The following is a 17954-nucleotide window of genomic DNA, read 5'->3' on the forward strand; positions in this document are numbered from 1 at the left end:
ACACCAGTGTCTGGCAGCACCTGCTGTCTGCCCCCTAGACCCCGTACTCTCCTCTCCTTTATGTTTACTGGTCTTTTAAATCAGTGTAGCCCCAGTGTAATGGAAAAAGACAAAGCACCATTACAAGTCAGACAGGTTTAACACTGCTCCTGTCTTTACTGGCTACTGACTACTGGTTACTGACCTGATGTCTAGTAAAACCTGCTGTGAGGCTGTTTTAGCAAGAAAGCATGAACAAAAAAACAGTGTTTTTGCATTGCAGGAGGAAAGTGCCTGCAGGTCCTTGAAAAGTCTTAAAATTATTTAAGTTGAATGATCTAATTTCAAAGTTTTGAAAGGTCTTGAATAATCTTAAATACATTCATTTTGGGGTTTTTTTGGGAGGGGGGTGTAAAATTGGTTTTAAATTTGATTTAAACTGGCATTTAAAAAGTCTTAAGTCTTAAATCTTACTTCCAAAATCCTGGAAGTAAGATAGATCTGAAGATCTGTTAACCTAACAGAAAGTTACAGGCAGACATGATAGCACATAATAATGATGCAGTATAACAAATACAACGTGCAAAACACAACAGTTTAATATAGTGAACAGAAAAGAGAGAAAGGGGGAAGCAAGGAGAGAGAGAGAGAGAGAGAGAGAGACAGAGAAGGAAGGTGAGAAAGAGAGACAGATTTTCCAATCAGTTCATCGTAGGCGTTGAGCAACACTGCAGCAGCAATGCAGCAAGTATGTAGAAAGTTTTACTTTTTTGATGACTACATGTGGAATGAAGTGTTTTTTTTAATTCAGGGAAGGATTATTAAGCATGCATAGTCTTTTCCAGCAACACCCAGCTTGACATTTGTACACACATTCTCTCTTGGATGCTTTCCAGTACAACCAGTCTTCTACCGTTGCCACTGAGCAGCTCCACTTGAGCACTTTGGGGAGACTGCCTTGCTCAAGGGCACGTCGGTTGGGTGGAAACTTAAAGGTTTTACATGATCCTAACCAAACATACCATAAATGCTTCAACTCTCCGGGTCTACTCCTCTATCCAACCATTTGTACGATCACAGAAATCCAACCACCATATTACACTGGTGTTGTAACATTTGTCCCTCATCTCTCTTTGCCCCCCCTCCAGTTGGAGCTGCAGTCATGCTGTGTGTTCCTGCCCAACGACAGCCTTCCCTCCCCGACTACCATCATCTGTGGAGACATCCCCGGCACCGTCCGCAGCTGGTACCACAACCAGGCCTCCATGCCGGGGACTCTGGTGGTCTGCCTGCCCCAGGTCAATGTCCTCAGCGCTGGGCACAGGTACATGGAACCGCTGCAGGAGCTGCCCTTTGTCGTCTCCAAGCCCATTCTGGAGGAGGGTAGGTTCTCATATTCAGTCAAAGCAAATCTCAACTTGAATTGATTTAACATGCAGACACCACAACACACTTCACCGAGATCACCGACTGACTGGTGTTAAAAAAGATTGATTGGAAAGTTTGAATGAAAAAACAAAGTCTGAACGCTTGAAAAACAATGCTGATGATAGGTTCATAGGTTAATGATGTACTGTAGGTCTTAAAAAATTAAATGTTATACAGTGGGTGGGAGCTGTCTTGTTAAGTTTTACTTCAAATGATTTTTTTTATTGATGAATAAAATGAAATGAATGGTTTTATGATAGTAATAAGCTACATAATGTGAATTCATTATTATTATGGCCTTTTCAACACTGAGCAAACCTTTGACCCACTACTCCTCATTTACCATGACAAAAGACAAACAAACTTAAGTAGGGCGGCTTTGAGAAATAGATCTTGCACATGTGGTGCACACACCTGGTAGAGTTGACATAACCAACACTTAGACCGTCGTGCAGTGTTTTCTCTCCAGAAGAAGAAAAAGAAGGGGCACTGTCCTTTTTTTTTTTTTTTTCTTCTCTCAACTCTCCAATGACATCAGCATTGGGCATGTAGATTTCAGAAACGGAGGAGAAAAAGAAAAACGACAGCAAAAACAGTGACATCAGCGGCCTTGTCAATGTTGCCGTTAAAATTAACAACCCGTGCTTTTAGTAATTCATTCCTCCCCTTTGAAAAGCTCTTCATCTCTCATGTTTAATGCACTGGATCAAAGCGTGCTGCCCACGGCGTGAGGGAAATGTGCTCTTCATGGCCCTGTGCTAGCGAACAAGTTCCCCCCTCAATTCCCCCCCTCTCTCTCAGATGCTCCTACCAGGGTGGGCAACTCTAAATCAAACGCTCCCAGTCAGGCAGCTTGTCTTAGACCCACAGATTTGGAGTAGGCCCTCGTTTTACATTCTCTTTTGATGGGGTCCCCTGCCTGCTTACTGGGTGTAGAAGCTCCTTTGAGGGATAGGCTGCCACTCCTTAGAGCCCCTTTCATGTTTTCCATAAAGCTGTCTAACCCCATGTAATTGGCTTTGATTTTAAAGGTTTTAACTTCAGTGGAAGGAATGATGGAGTTGACATAGTACTTTTGATAATGAGCGTGATTGATTTATCTTGCTTGTATTTTTAGCCCACTGTGTTTAACCCTCTGTTCACTCTCTCCTCTCTCACATCTTATTGCTTTTCTCCTTCATCTTCCTGTACCTCCATCTCCTTCCCTGCTCTTTCTCTTCATTCCCTCACGTCTCTGCCCTTCTCTTCCTTTTTTCCCCCCGGTTTATTATTTTCTCCCTCTCATCTATTCATTCCTATTCTGTTCCTCTTCCTTTTCAATATCTCCTGTATTCTCCCTGTTTCTCCAACTTCCTTGTTCTTGTACTTCCCTCCAATCTTACAATTATGTTCCTCCTGTTCTTCCTCCTCCCTTCGCCTCCTTCTCATCATTCTCCTATCCTATCCCTGTTCTACTATCTCCCCGTTCTCCCTTTTGCCCTCTGTTCCCACTATTTCATTCTTTTCTCACATTTTGTCTCTCCCTCTTTGCTTTCTCTCTGTCCTTCCCCAGGCGATGCCTTCCCATGGACGGTAAACCTGAGTCAGTTCAGTGTGTACACTCTGCTGGGGCAGCAGCGCAGCCTGAGCCTGCTGGAGCCCATGGGCTGCACGTCCACGCTGGCCGTCACCTCCCACAAGCTGCAGGGCGCCGGGGCGGGACACTCCTTCGTAGTGTGCCTTCATGTTGATCTGCAGCCCGTCCAAGTCAAGTGCTCCAACCCACAGGTCAGTTAGACAGTACTGAAGCTCACAGTTAGTTTAATAGTTAAGTAACTAGACATATTGAAGCACATTAACTTAGTTGTTAAGTTAATATTGACTTTCAATAACTAACTGTTAACAACTATAAATAGTTATTGATTGGTTAATAATAATGTTTTATTATTAGTAGTAGTATTACTATTAGTAATATTATTATTATTATTATTAGTAGTAGTAGTAGTAGTAGTAGCAGCAGTAATAGTAGTAATAGTAGTGTGGTAGCACTTATGAATGACAGGGTAATTCATGTGTAATTACATAGAAATGATCAGAAAGTAACTGGTAATTTCTGATAATAACAAGTAACTATTTGTAATTATAATGTGTAATTTCTCAGTTAAATGCTGGTAATTTCTGGTGATAATGAATAACTATTAGCATGATAACAGTACTACATTTATGAAGTAAGTTGTGCAATCATTAATGACTAATTACTATGTAATACTCTTGGAGTATCTAAATATTAACAGAGTTGAGATTGATTTGCAATTGTACACACATGCTGAATGAATTCCCATTCCATGATATTCCAAGTATTATGACTCCTTTATTGTAGACTTTGACCCCAAAAATGCCTTCAGCAAGTTGCAACATTATGGGGATTTGATACATGTAGCTCATCTGGAGAATCCCAATGCCGTGACAGATGGGTAGTCCATCATCTTGGTATCGTAGGCCCTCGTGAACCTCTCTGGAAATAGTGAACACACGAACCCTGGCAGGCCCACGCTGGTTCATGGCAAGCCCTTTCTGCCTCACCATCATCGTACTGATATAGATTGTCACTCAGATAAACAGCCTGCCTCATCTTCTGACCTAGTATGATTTCCAACAAAGTGAAAGCGTAAACAAGAGAGCGATGCCTTGTTTGTTTTGGTCAAAAGGTTTGAGGTCTGAGTGAAGGCGGGCAGGGAATTCCAAGACTCATCATCATTGTTTTACAGGGCGTTATTGTTTTTTGGTCAGAGCATGATGAATATGGACAGATTGGAAACGGAACATGTTTGTCTCCTGGTTAGGGCTTCGTGTTGTTTTTCATTGCACTGTTACAGTACCATAATCACATCTACATGTACCATTACACATGTTTTGTTTTTTCTCTATTGAATTAGCTGTATTGAATTAGGCTCCTCTGTAAACACTTAATTGGGGCGACCTTTTGAGTGGTCACATTGTTAAATGTCTCCGACCACAGTGACGAGCCATGGTGATATTGAGTAGAATTGGTACCAGAAACAAATGAAAGGCCTTAATCTGTTAGTGGTGAAAGCATTCCCAGAGATGAGGAGAGTTAGTCCTTTATTGGGGGAAAGTTTCTATCCTTTGTTCTCCTCTGTTCTCCCTTTCAAATGCAGTGCCTGTGCCTGGTAGAGCCAGCTTATTGCGATTATAAGATGAGTCATTATTACTTTTGGATCTGATGAGAACTACTCTTCTCTTCTCTTCTCTTCTCTTCTCTTCTCTTCTCTTCTCTTCTGAACCCTATTCTGTTCTGCCTCTGTACTCTTCTGTCTCAGCTCTTCTCTACTCTTCTCTCCTAAACTGCACTCTTCTCTTGGCTTCTCTTCTGCTCTTCTCTGTCTTCTTTCGTCTTCACTCATCTCTATTCTTCTCTTCGGTTTTATTGCATTCTTCTCTTCTCTTCTCCTTTCCTCTCCTCTCTTCTCCTCTCTTCTCTTCTGCTCTCTGCTCCTCTGTCCTCCCATCCTGCCACCTCCCCTTTGCCTTTCCATCCTCTAGGTTAATTTCCAGCTTGAGGGGGGGTTATAAGCTAATACCAATTAGAGCTGTGCAGCAGCTCTATAAGATCTGCTGCCAGAGCACCGCCCCCCCAGAACAAAAGGGACCTCACACCACTGAGTCCTCTTTCTAATTAGCCTTGCCGTTTGTGGGAATGTATGTGGGGATGTCAGAGAGCTGCACAGTTGCTGCACAGTCAGTATCACCAGCACAGAGTCCTATGGGGAGAATGTCACATGCATACCAGAGAGGCTGGAAGGGGGAGAGGGAGGAGTTGGGGTGGTGCAGGCTAAGTGGGTGGGGGGTGAAATAAAAGGAGTTGGGAATACAGAGAACGTAGAGTCAGGTTTCACTATAGAGTGCTTTTAAGGTGCTATGTGTAGCATTTCAACATCAATAAATCATTAAAACATTAGTTTTCATTCAACATTAGTATAATTACAAACAAACAAGACCGAGAAGATTGGAAGCCTCTCCCGGCCTCTACGTTGCATTTTACATTGCGTGCCATTGGGTCGGATTTTCCGGGAAATCTTGCCTCCTTGCTTCATGGCACAAGGGGAGATTGCTTTACAGCACACAACAAGAACTGTTTTTACTTTTAACTTTACATTTGTCTGATGTTCTTGCAACAGGAAGCAACAGGGTTTATGGGAAATGTGTAAATGTGTGTAAATGTCTTAATGTTGAAAAACAAAAATACTACTAGTCGCACCTTAAACAGACAGGTTTGTCACAAAGTGTTTTACAGAAAAACAGTTAAAAGCAGGGATAATAAATACAATACAAGCTACAAGAAACAGGGCCAGAGCTTGCACATTTGTGTGTGGGTGTAGCTGTGTGCGGGCGCATGTGTGTCTGTCTGTGTGACTGTGCAAACGTGTGTGAAATCTGTGCGTGTGTTTGAATGGATGTGGGAGTCCCAAACAACACCAGGGTAGTCCACAGGAGAGGTAAGTGAATGACAAACTGTATCTAAGGTAGAAGTTAAGTTAGTTAGTGTGTGTGAGAGGATGAGAAAGGATGAGAAAAGCATTAAGAAGTAAAGTAAGGGATAAGACAGAGTTATTAATGAGTGAGGGAGAAAAAGCGATGTATGCTAAGATTCAAATGTGCATGCTCACTCACACGCACGCACACACACACACAGACACACACACAAAATCACACACACACACAGCAAAAGAGCGACCACAGGACCACCAGCTTTGTTGCATGTTTCCGACAGACGCTCATTTCATCCCAACCCAGAACACCCAAGGTGAACTGTCACATCCTGGAACAGAACAGGGCGCGCACACACACACACACACACACACACACACACACACACACACACACACCTTGTGGCAGTAGTTGCTTGAGTTATGGTTACAGAGTGCAACAGTCCTTTTTTGGGGGGCGTTAACAGTCACAGTCATCATCAGATATAGCAGGGACTGTGGCAGCAGTGGAAGAGGGTCTTTCCAATATTCTTATTATACATTGTAATATAAACAATTATATTGCAGTTACATGATTGCATCGTGAAAAACTAGTAAACTACATTTTACTGGAATAGGGAACACATGCACCTTGCTCATGGAATAGGGCTGGTGTGCTTGTAGTGCAATAATTTCATCTCCCGTGTGTGTGTGTGTGTGTGTGTGTGTGAGAGAGAGAGTGATGGATATGTCCTGTATGGAGAAGGATGTAGAAGGACGAGGTCAGGAGCTGCCCTCGTGCCTTATCTGGACCACCTTGAAAACAGCAGAAACCGCAGTCACACACACACACACACACACACATACACACATCACAACAGCCTGCTCCGACTATATAACGTTCCATAAATACACATGCAGACACACACACAAAGCCGTACACATGTACACATCGAGCTGCCACACAAACTCAACAACATGTCAGTTCTTTGGAGTTTCTGTATAAATTGCACTCAGATAAAGGCACGCGAACGCTCGCCATCTGCATGCTCGCCCGTCTTTCATCTGTGTGTTTTTATGAATGACTGTGGAAGCCTCTGTTCAGTCTCCAGTTCGTACTACTGCAGCCTAGCGGGCCTCCTGATCTGCAGATGACAGGTCTTTGGAGAACCCAGCCTTCCAAATGTTCTGCTCACTTCCCCACCTCGTGAACTGTGGTCTTTGTGTGTATGTGTGCATGTGTGCTTGTGTGATGCTGTGAGTTTATACAAAACTGCATGTGGGCGTATACGTCTGTGTGTGTGTGTGTGTGTGTGTGTAGGGATGGAGCGAGAGGCTGAGTGAAAAGACAGATGAAGGATGGAGGGAGGATGGGAGCCCCTATACTTGTACACACATTTTCAGAAATCTTTTGATTGTTGCATTTAATTGATATTCAGTGGCTGCATTATCAATTGGAAAGTATTCCTGTGTACCAGTGTAGGCTTGAGACTCAACTAGGTTTGAATATGGGTTTTTGAAGGCCACTACCGATATTTTTGGATTGAAGCATGTGTTGATACTCAATAGCTTTAAATTTGACCTCTGTCATGCCAAAAAATGAAAAGTATTCAGTTTTTTCCCCAGAATATTATTCTTGCCAGGGTGGAAAAAGCCTCTGAAACAGCAGTTAGACCACCATGGGACACTAAAACTCTCCAGTGAAACCCGTCCAATGAGATTCCTGTAGATTAGCAGCTCCTTTAGGCAGGTGAGGTATGTTTCAGACCAGGCTCTGGAGCTGTTGAGTAAAATCCTCCCACACCACAATGGAATGATTTCCCTAGTCAGCCATTTCAAATAAAACAAATAAAATAAAACATGATACTAGTTGTGGTCAGAGAGGAACCTCCATCATATCGTTGGTGGATGTCATTGACTGGCTGATAAGTGATGTTTAATAAAAGGCCAAGACTCGTAACCAGCCTTTCTTTCTTTCACTCCCCACTACAGCCTCTCTCTCTTTTTCATTCTTCATCTATCTCTCTCATTCACTCTCTCTCTCCCCCCCCCTCTCTCTCTCTCTCTGTCTTTTACTCACCCTATGTATCCCCCTTTTCTTCTCCCCTCGGCATTCCTCTCTCTCTTCCTCCACATCTGCTGCTCAGTGCAGTAGGCCTTGTCGTGCTTGGTTGGACTTCCAGGGCCCAGGCTCTCGGAGAGGGGAGCATGGAGCCGTGCCTGTCCTGCCGTCAGTGCAGGTCGGCTGGGTATGGCAGGCAGCTGTTGGCCCTGTCCCTGGACGGCTGCTGGATCGGCGTTAAGCAGCTCTTCCTGGACATGTTTGAAATGGTCCAGCTGTAATGTATTGTGCTGCTTTTCATTTGATTTATGCTTATTTATGGAAGGCTTCTCTGTAATGTGTGTGCTTACAGGCATGCATGTGTGTGAGTGAGCAATGTAGAGTAAGAGTGCGTTTGGAGCTTGGAGACAGATATTTTGTGTGTGTGTTCATGCGTCTGTGTGCCTTTACTTTTCGAGGGACCCTCAGTGGTGCGGGGAGGGGGGCGGGCGGGGGGGAACTTGGCCGGAAAAGGGAAGCATTTGAAATCCAGAAATTAGCTCACTGTGAAAGAGCGTTGCTTTTCTCCCTCTCTTTCCCTCGCTCTCTTCTAAAAAACACTGAGTGAATGCATGAATAACTGAAAGCATCACATCACATTCCCCTGCTCTCCCCTCATGTTTTCCACTCTTGTTTTTGGCTTTGTTGTTGTTTAAAGCTAAGGCCTCTTTTCATGTGAACAGATGATAAATAGTAGAGAACACTTGACGCCGAGCCTTCAGTTTTTCCTAACCGTGGTGAGTTTTTCAGAGGAAATTGATGACACAACTTAACTTTCCTCTGTGGGTGTTTCTTTGGGAGTTTTGTTGTTATGGATAACAAATTTGTACAGTGAAGCACGTGTATGAGCACACTCAGCCTTTCAAATAATCACACATCACATAGAAACATGAAAGCATGCGTGTTTACATGCACATACAGAAGCACACATGTATATGGACACACATACAACCACACACACATTCAGTTTCGTGACATGAGACCTGCCTGAGTGACAAGCATAAAGTCTAAGAGAGTGTTTAGTTGGACGGAGAAAGAAATGGGAATGGAGAGTGGTCCATTTCTGCCTAATATGTCTTCCTTCTTTCTCTTCCCTTCCCTCTCAACTTTAACTAGGTTTAGTGTCACATAACTACAAAGCTGCCAAGCCAAATCATGGTAATGGCTTCAGAAGTCAGAACTACATGAGAACTCTCCGATGCAGCTGTTTGAGTCAGACCTTGGCAAAAATACATTTGAATCTGGTTTCAAATATTAAAACTACTTGTGGTGTGGTAGATTTATCTTTTCAGGCACACAAATGGCGTAATAGTGTTCTGTATATTTGTTTCACGTATTGAAAGTGTATTCAGCTGTGTTGCCATGGTCAAGTTTGGGCATTGCGCCCAAAGCTCTCCTCAAAGCTATGTCTAGTCTGTGAATAGTGAGAAATAGCCTCACATATGAATTACACGTATTAACATGTGTCCATGAATGAGGGATAGATACAGTATACTCTGCACAGGATTTTCACCAGATGTGGCTTCCAAAAAGTTTAGATTGAAGTGAAAATCCCACATCCGCGCTGGGCTATCTTGCGGTGTGACTCCTTTCAAGTACAGAGAAATGAATCCCTCTTGCTCTCTCTGTCTTTTTCTCTCTCTTCTTCTCTCTCTTCTTCTGCTTCCCTCTCCAGGTTCAGCTGTTGTACGAGCTCTACCTCAGTTGGAGCTCTACGTGGGCTCGTCTCCAGAGGCACGGCATCCTGCGTCAGACCCCCAGTATCCCAGAACCCCCTGCTGGCGCAGCTCCGTCCTCCCCGGTCCGCAGCAGCGCAGGCACCGCCCCCCCGGACACCAGCACCTGCAGCCCCTCCGCCGACTTCGGCTCCCCAACGGAGGTCAGTCACACTCACACATTTATTCATTCTGTGTTTGTTGTTCATTTGTATATTCATTAATTTCTTTGTCTATTACTACGGCACTATGGGTATCAAGAGGCATATACGGTTCAGTCAGGGATGAGACACTTCACTTTTCAATTTCAACAGTAATGTCTTTATTTAGCCGTATCTCAATAATTAAATCACGTAAAATTTGCTTTGCAAAAATTTTGAATCTGCACATCTTAGCTGCATATTTTCAAACCCACAATCCTCTTCTCATAATTAGATAGAATACACCAGTGCCCCATGGGACTGGACACAATTTGTATTTATTTGTTCAGTGTTCAGTGGTTCATTCATTCATTCTTTCATTTCTGTTTGTGTATTAATTTATTTATTTTATTTATATTAGCTTTTTTCATCTGTTACTGTGGTTCATTCCATCATAAGTACAGTTTGAGATGTTTTTCATACTTGCTTATCATTGTCAGACAATTTATTTTTATTGGCGTTGCTCCTTCATGTTGTGCTATTTGTTTGTTTAAAAAGACCTTACAAATACGCGTCAACGCCCAACCATACTCCAGCTCTGTGGGGATAAAATGGGGCTGGATTTTTTTTTGTTATCCAAGGTGTTGTGAGTCATACAATAACACATGTTGTTTAATCCTTTGTTGTATACATGGTCCTGCAGCTGATTTATGATTTTAAGAGAAAATATTGTTTTGAGTTTGAGTTTTGAGTGGTCGAGTTAGTGCTAACACATGCCTTGTGTCTAAAAAAAAAAAAAAAAATCCTGTTGTTTGGGAAGCATTTTTCATTGCTGGAAAAATCCCATCAGGCCTCATGTTTCTTACTGTTTTTTTTTCTTACCCATAACAGATACTCCAGATAGACTGTGATCTCCATTTGATTCGTGTAAGCTGAGTCTTGATTGAGTGTAAACCTGCTTCTTAATTTGAAGGAAACAATAACCTGTATTTACATTTTTTGTTCAGATAAAATATCAAACCTAGAAAGAGAATGAAGTGCAGGAGTGCGTGCGAAAGCCAATGGAAAAATTACAGTCAGAGTTTTTAGGGGGCAACAACAAAAAGGCCAGTGTTTTTCCTCCCTTCCCTGGGTGATGTTTATCCCAGGCTGAGGCAATGTGGCAGGACTGTTTTTTTCTCCTGTCTAGTACAGTAGCAGCAGCAACGGCTTGCTGGGGGTCCATGGGGGAATGGGGCTCTTTGACCTCCAGGGGCCCTATGTGTGTGTGTGTGTGTGTGTCTGTGTTTCTGTGTCTGACTATGTACGTAAGTGTATGTGATGGGAATATAGCGTATATAGAAACGAAGGCTGATGAGAGTGTGTTTGTGCGTGTTAAGCAGTGGCAACTAGCCCAGGATCTAAGGCTCTTTGACCACCAGGGCCCTGTCAGCAATGTGGGGCCCATGGGATCACCACGTCACCGTCATACTTACCACCCTGAGAGGCAATAAAGTGTGTGTATGCGTGTCTGCGTGTTATACGTGTCCATGTGCATCTATGTCCTGTGTTTGTTTCTGCGTGATCCACATGTGTGTGTTTTTGCGTCACTTGTGGACCCCGAGAAGTGGCAGCGGAGGCCCTGAGGTGTAGTGCGTCTCTAACAAGGCCACAGAGGCCCCTGACAGCCCACTTGTCACTGTTTACCTAAGTACAAACACTGGTAGAAGTGTTTAGTCCTCCGGGAGGCCGGGTGATTGAGCAAGAATGCAGGAGCTGTTTTGATAAGTCTCAGCAGTAGTGGCAGCGGTCTCCCCAACAAACCCCCCTACCCCCCTACCCACCTCCCTCCTGTTCCCTCCCCTGGTCCTTCAACCACCCCAAACCACACCACCATCACCTCCCTACTGCGCCTTCCAAACCTCTCCACTCCATCATCTGTTGATATAACACAATAGTGACTCGACCTATATCCAGTTCATGAAAGTTTTTATATTTGCTGTTGTAAACACCCGGTGTCAGGTAGGTGCTTCACACTCTGGCCGCAGCAATAGCGGTTTGTTTGGAATCAGTAGAAGAAGAACTGGGTAGTTAGCATGAGCAGCGATAGCCACCATGGCTGAACAGACAAATAACAGAGCGCCACCTACAGAAACTCAAACTGCATCTGCAGAAAATCCAAGGAACAAGACGTCACAGTACTGGACACACTGTCTGATTGAAAAGTGATTTCAGGGAAGTGCAGAGCAAAAACATAGACAGTGAATGTCTCTCCATCTCTTCTCCTCCAGCGTATTCAGCTATTAAATGGCCATTGTATTTATCCAATGAGAAAATGAGCACCATCGACACTCCCATAGCTCACTCTTCAATCACACACAGAGTTAGAAACACACAAGCACACACACAGGTATTATCATTGAACCTCTTCCACAAACTCGTTTCCACTTTTCATCCCTAAAACCTCTGCAATTCACTCACTCCACCTTCTCTTTCCCTCCACTGCACCCCCTGACCCTTTCAATCTTTCCCTTCCTTTTCTCTTCCCCTCTCTTTCCCATTTCCCTCCCTTCCCCCTCTATCATCTCCTTATTTCCTTTGCTCCCTCCATCTCTCTGTCATGCCTTATCTTCCTCATTTCTCTTCCCTCCATCCATCCCTACTTTGCTCCAACCCCCCTTTTTTTCCTTTCATCGCCTCCTCCCATTTCTCCCTCTTTCCCAACCTCTCTCCATCCTTCCACCTGTCCCTAAACCATTCTCCCTCTCCACTCTTCTTTCTCACTCTCTCTCTCTTCCTCCCTCCTTCCTTGACACTTCCCAGCCTGCCGTTCTCTCCCAGTGTTTGGGTCTCTCTGATGAGCGAAGACAAACTCTGCAGAGAAAATAAACCCGACTCCTCAGCCCGTTTACAGCGCCGAGGCCCAGGAATTAAACTGTATACTTTACAACTTGGCGTGTGGAGGTGTGGGAAAATAGCTCCCTCTGAGTGTGCGTGTGTGTGCGTGTGTGTGTGTGTGTGTGTGTGTGTGGTGTTTGGGGCCCCATGTGGCAGCTCAGGAACGTGGCAGAGCCCACCTCAAGCCAACACCACACCGCCACATCTGGTCCTCAAGGCCTCACCTTGACGGGAGGAGGAGTGTAGGGGAGAGTTTTGGGGCATTTTATACTGAAAAAAAAATAAAGTGAACTCCAGCTTTTGCAAATGGTGTTAACACAGGTTCAGGGTATCCACGGGTCCTTAAAAAGTCTGAATAAATCTTAGAAATAACTAAATTAATCTCAATCTAAATGTAAGGCCTTAAAAATCATTAAAATGTCTTAAATACAGTTATTGAGGGTCTTATATTTTTCATCATACAATGATGTTTTTTTTGCACTTATACTCGCGCTCACTCTTAGATTGACACAGAACAGGATTAGTAGTACATGCAGTACATTTTTTTTGTCATTGTACTGTATCTGCTTAGTAAACACAATTAGAAGTCATGTCCCTTAGCAACTAATTTCATGTTGTCCTTTTTTTAATTCTCATTGAATGCTCATTTATAGTTTCAGAAATTTTCAGAACTTGTTCAATTGCAAATAGACTTTTTTGTCAGCTTTGTTTCTTTATTTCAGTTTTTAAATTGGTCTTAAATTTATTTCCAGGTACACATTCTTAAAAGTTTTCTGAAACCTGCAGATACCCTAAATTTCAGCTGCTCGGGTTCCTGGCAAGTTAAATGAAAGTAGCACAATTTATTTTCTCCCGTAGCATTTACTTGCTCAAATGTTGGAAGCCATTCACAATTTGGTAAAATTCCTGAGCCATACGGTCCATGAAATCCATTCAAAAACAATTGCGTAAGTCCTAAAAATGCACGGGTGTCAGTCTGTCAATACGTTGTTTTTCTTCGTAACCCCGGTGAAATCGTCTCCCTGTAGATAGAGGGTTTTAAACTGACAGCGGTGGGTCTGGCTGGGGAACAGGAGTAGTTGGGTGTCCGATGCTCCAGTATAACCACGCTACAGTACACAGTGGTCTGAGCTTCCCACACCGCCAGCGGCTGGCTCCTGTTTCCACACATGACATTACAGGGCCTAATCCTACTGACTGGCCAGAACTGTAAACTAAACAGTCTTAACCACACACACACACACACGCACACACACACACACACACGCACACACATACAGAGAGAGTGCTGTGTTATGACTCCAGCTCAACAATAATTAGTCCCCAAATGGCAGTTGACACTAGGATATCTCTCATTGAGACTGACTGAGCACCATTACTACTGCGCTCATGTTACTCACTGCCAGTCACTGTTATTACACACACAGACACACACACACACACACACACACACACACCTTTACTGTTTGGTTCCATGGAAACAGGTAATAACACTGTTAGACACTTGATTGGAATAAATGCTACCTCTAGCTGAATTATGTGATTCAGTTTTGTTATTCTCTAGGTATTTGTGTTCATATGTACAGTATTTAAGTTCATTTGAGTGGCTTAAAGTTGTACAATATATCTTGCTTTATGTATATATAGCTATATGATATAGGACAGTATCCCCGCCTGCCAAAAATACAGAAAGCTTTCAGTCTTTTCATCTCCTTCATTGTTCTCCAGCTAATGTTCATACCTACAGTATTTACAGTAAATTCATCATTATAATTCACTTGGCTCTCTATTTATCTGATAGATTTTAGATTGTAGTGCATTAAAGTATCTTAAGAAAATGCCTAAGGAAGTACTATGGATTTTTCTTATTCAGAGAGCCAGTGCCTCTCTTGGAGCACATGCTTTTCATCAGTTTCCAGAGGTTCCCATATAATGCGAAATCTATTTTTGAATCGGCATAATCCTTAATTTATTTATATTGTTGTCATCCGTTGTTATTGAGATCCGCTGTCAGCCACCCTCAAATTCGCGATTAAATTCAATTTGCAAATTAGCATCCCTCCCCCCCTCCCCTCCTCCCTCCCTCCCTCCCCCCAGCTGTGGAACGGGGACATAGTTTCCTCATCTGGTTCCTCTTTAAGTCACTGTAATCAGCCCAGCAGCCGTGGGGTTTCTAATTGAGATGGTTGATAACCTCCTCACCAACCACAGCCAGGCTCGATAACCATGACACAATCTGTCATTACCACGCTGCGATGGGAGAAGCTGTGGAAAAAGTGAAACCCCACAACGCCGGAGCTGCAAATTGCCATATTGTTTGTTTGCAGGCTTCTCGCTCCCCGAATCAGCCACGCAGATGCATGTTTGGAAAACAGATCCACCAGGAAGAGAGAGAGAGAAATAAAAAATGTCCCCAATGCTGTCATCCTCTGTGCCTTGCCAAACCCCCAGTAATGAGATGAGAGCTCACAGAAGGCAGCCTCCTCCGCCGCATCCTGCTCGCTTTTCCACCTCAACTCCCCCCCCCCACCACCACCTCCGCCCACGCCTCCTCTCTTCACTTCCCTTCCCTTCCCTTCCTCTCCCAGGCTGCAAGATGTGTGTGTCCTGGCGTGTGTGAGTGAAAGCAGGCCATGTGGGTGCTGGTGGCTTAGTTTGGGGTTAACACCAATGACAGCTCCACACAATGGCCCTTTTCCCCCCACAGCGCTCAGCTCTGCTCACCAGACACTGATGTCATCCACGCACCAACAGGCTCTAAGGCTTGCTGATGCTTTGTTATGGCTACACACACAGGGACAACACTTTTAAACGCACATATACGCTCACTGATACATCAGGCACGTGGTTGGACACGCACAAGCAAACACTCACGCACTCAGACAAACAAACTAACAAATGCAGGACAAGACAGAGGTGGCAGTTTTAAGAAAAAAATTGTTTGTGTTCTTTTCTTTCATAGTACGTTCATTCTTATTTTGGTCTGTTGTCTGGCTGTGTGGTTTCACGGGCCTGACAAACACTTTACTCCAGCATCAACTCTCGTTAGCTAGTATGTGAGATGCTGGTGACTCATGGGAACTGACAGAAAAAGAAAAATGCACAATACTTGAAGTCCTATTTTTATTGAACAAATTTCTCTAAATTATGCCACAGCCTCTAAGCTCATGTTGTAGTGCCAATTTGTGCCTCAAATCTCAGCAAGCCACCTTACCAGCCACGGTTGCATCCAATTTGTACTGTATTTGAAGTTGTTCTGTTATGATCCTGTTTTCTTGGCAGCGTCTTGGGTTACAGTCAGCTCAAATAAAGCTTAAATGAAATTAAATGTCTGAGTTGTTAACCAATACTCTGGTTGGCTCCCTAGGGGGACTCGGTGCCAGCGGGAGACGACAGTCCGTTCTCCGACACGGTGACTCTGGAGCAGAAAACCAGCAGCATCGGTGGCACCAGCGGGAAGGTCAGCCTTTGGATGCAGTGGATGTTACCCAAGGTCACTGTTAAGCTGTTTGCCCCCGACCACGCTGCCAAAAAGACAGGTACCTGAGCCTTTAATAAATACTTTTCAAATTTAATGAAGTTCAATGCAGTTGTCACTGTCACTGTACACTAGACTGTCAATAACAAGGAAAAGCCAAAAAAAAAAGCCAGTGTTTTGGTACTCTCCGTTTCTGATCTCTGTGGTGAACACAGTGGTGATTCATTGAACCTTTTCCCAGTTCATGAAAGCTTTTACATCTGCTGTTCTAAACTTAAACTTAAACTTAAACTTTAAAAATCCATTGGCACACAGGAGGTAATGCGGGTCATCACTAATAAGGCTCATCTCAAGTGCTAATCAACAGACTTCATCAACTGAGTATCTGTTGACTATCAGCTAGGGAGAAACACATTCCTATATATGTATATATATCCTAATATGTATCAGTTGCCTTACTGTCCTATAACCCTAACAAGTTTTTTGTGACTCTTTGTTTTTTATTGACTCTTGCCACACACCAAGTCTCTAGAAAAGGTTCCTTTACTTTACATGAGCTAAAAAGTTTAGGTGAAAACAATGTATTTCGCTTCTTGCTTCTTGAGGTTTGCTCTTGGGGAAGTTCTTGCTGACAGTCAGCTGATAGGCAGTTGAATATCCACTGATGCATTGTTGGGAGTCAACAGTGTGCTACCGGAATAAAGTGATGCCAAAGACGTCACAGTACCGGCCACAGGTGATTGACAGGTGATCTCTGGGAAGTGCCGTGCAGAAACACCACAGCAGTGACCGCTCGGCACCAAAGATGTTGCCAAAAAAAGAAAGAAAGAAAGAAACACAGATCTACACTAGCTCTGATGTATCTAATTATGCTACAAGAGGTAAATAAGGTAAATAATATAAAATTTAAATATATAAAGCAGGAATAGTGTCTTACTCAAATATATCACTGTCCGAGAGTGCAGGAAGCTATTCAGAGTTGAGTTTTTGCAGTCTTGCCATATCAACACTTACAGTGATCACGCCTCTGCTTCTTTTCTCAATCGACTGCTCTCAGCTTGGGAAGGAAAAGCAGCAGAGAGAGAGAGAGAGAGAGAGAGAGAGAGAGAGAGAGAGAGAGAGAGAGAGAGAGAGAGAGAGAGAGAGAGAGAGAGAGAGAGAGAGAGAGAGAGAGAGAGAGAGAGAGAGGGAGAGGGAGGGAGGGAGGGATGGATGGGGAGGAGGAACGGGGGGAAAAGACAAATAAATAAATGGGTGATGAATCCCAAGCGAACCGCCTCTTCTCCCCTTCAGATTTACCGGGGCGATGAAAGGCTAGATTTACCTTTACTTGGTAGCTGTAATATTTAGCATCTGCCAACCAGATCGCCCAGCTTAAGGTCTTTAATAGTGGAAACGGAATGTTTGGGAGGACCTCACAGAGATGGTTTGACTTAGAGACATCCTAAATAGGCATTACGTTGGATTTGGGCTTAATATGTGCCATCTGAGTTGCGAGATGAACTTACCACCGGATTTGCTGTATGCAACACATTAAGCATGATATTGAAAACAATCTCGCACGTAGGATATCAATGGAACTGTATGTATGCAAGATATTAGATGTGTAATAGCACAAACACATTCTTGGAGATAAGTAAACCACAGATATGGCTGCAGACAATTCGCCATGATGTAATGTGTTTTTCAACTGGAAAGGAAATAAGACTCTTCGCTCTCACACAGAAATGGAAAAACATTCCTTCCAAAGGTATTGCTTCTCGGGTACAT

General features: G+C 43.6%; 1 protein-coding gene across 4 annotated transcripts in view; it reads left to right on the forward strand.

Annotated features, from left to right (window-relative positions):
* vps13b (vacuolar protein sorting 13 homolog B) overlaps positions 1-17954 on the forward strand; it is a 351965-nt gene that overhangs the window by 173861 nt on the left and 160150 nt on the right. For all 4 annotated transcript variants that reach the window (XR_013506903.1, XM_078287161.1, XM_078287162.1 and 1 more), the window contains exons 23-26: positions 1128-1362; positions 2960-3174; positions 9650-9853; positions 16074-16245. Coding sequence is in view for 3 of the 4 variants with exons in the window: in XM_078287161.1 (XP_078143287.1) it covers positions 1128-1362; positions 2960-3174; positions 9650-9853; positions 16074-16245 (826 nt within the window). In the remaining variant the exon portion in view is untranslated. The remainder of the gene's footprint in view (positions 1-1127; positions 1363-2959; positions 3175-9649; positions 9854-16073; positions 16246-17954) is intronic.

Source organism: Centroberyx gerrardi, chromosome 12 (assembly GCF_048128805.1).
Source record: "Centroberyx gerrardi isolate f3 chromosome 12, fCenGer3.hap1.cur.20231027, whole genome shotgun sequence".
NCBI classification, from domain to species: Eukaryota; Metazoa; Chordata; class Actinopteri; order Beryciformes; family Berycidae; genus Centroberyx; species Centroberyx gerrardi.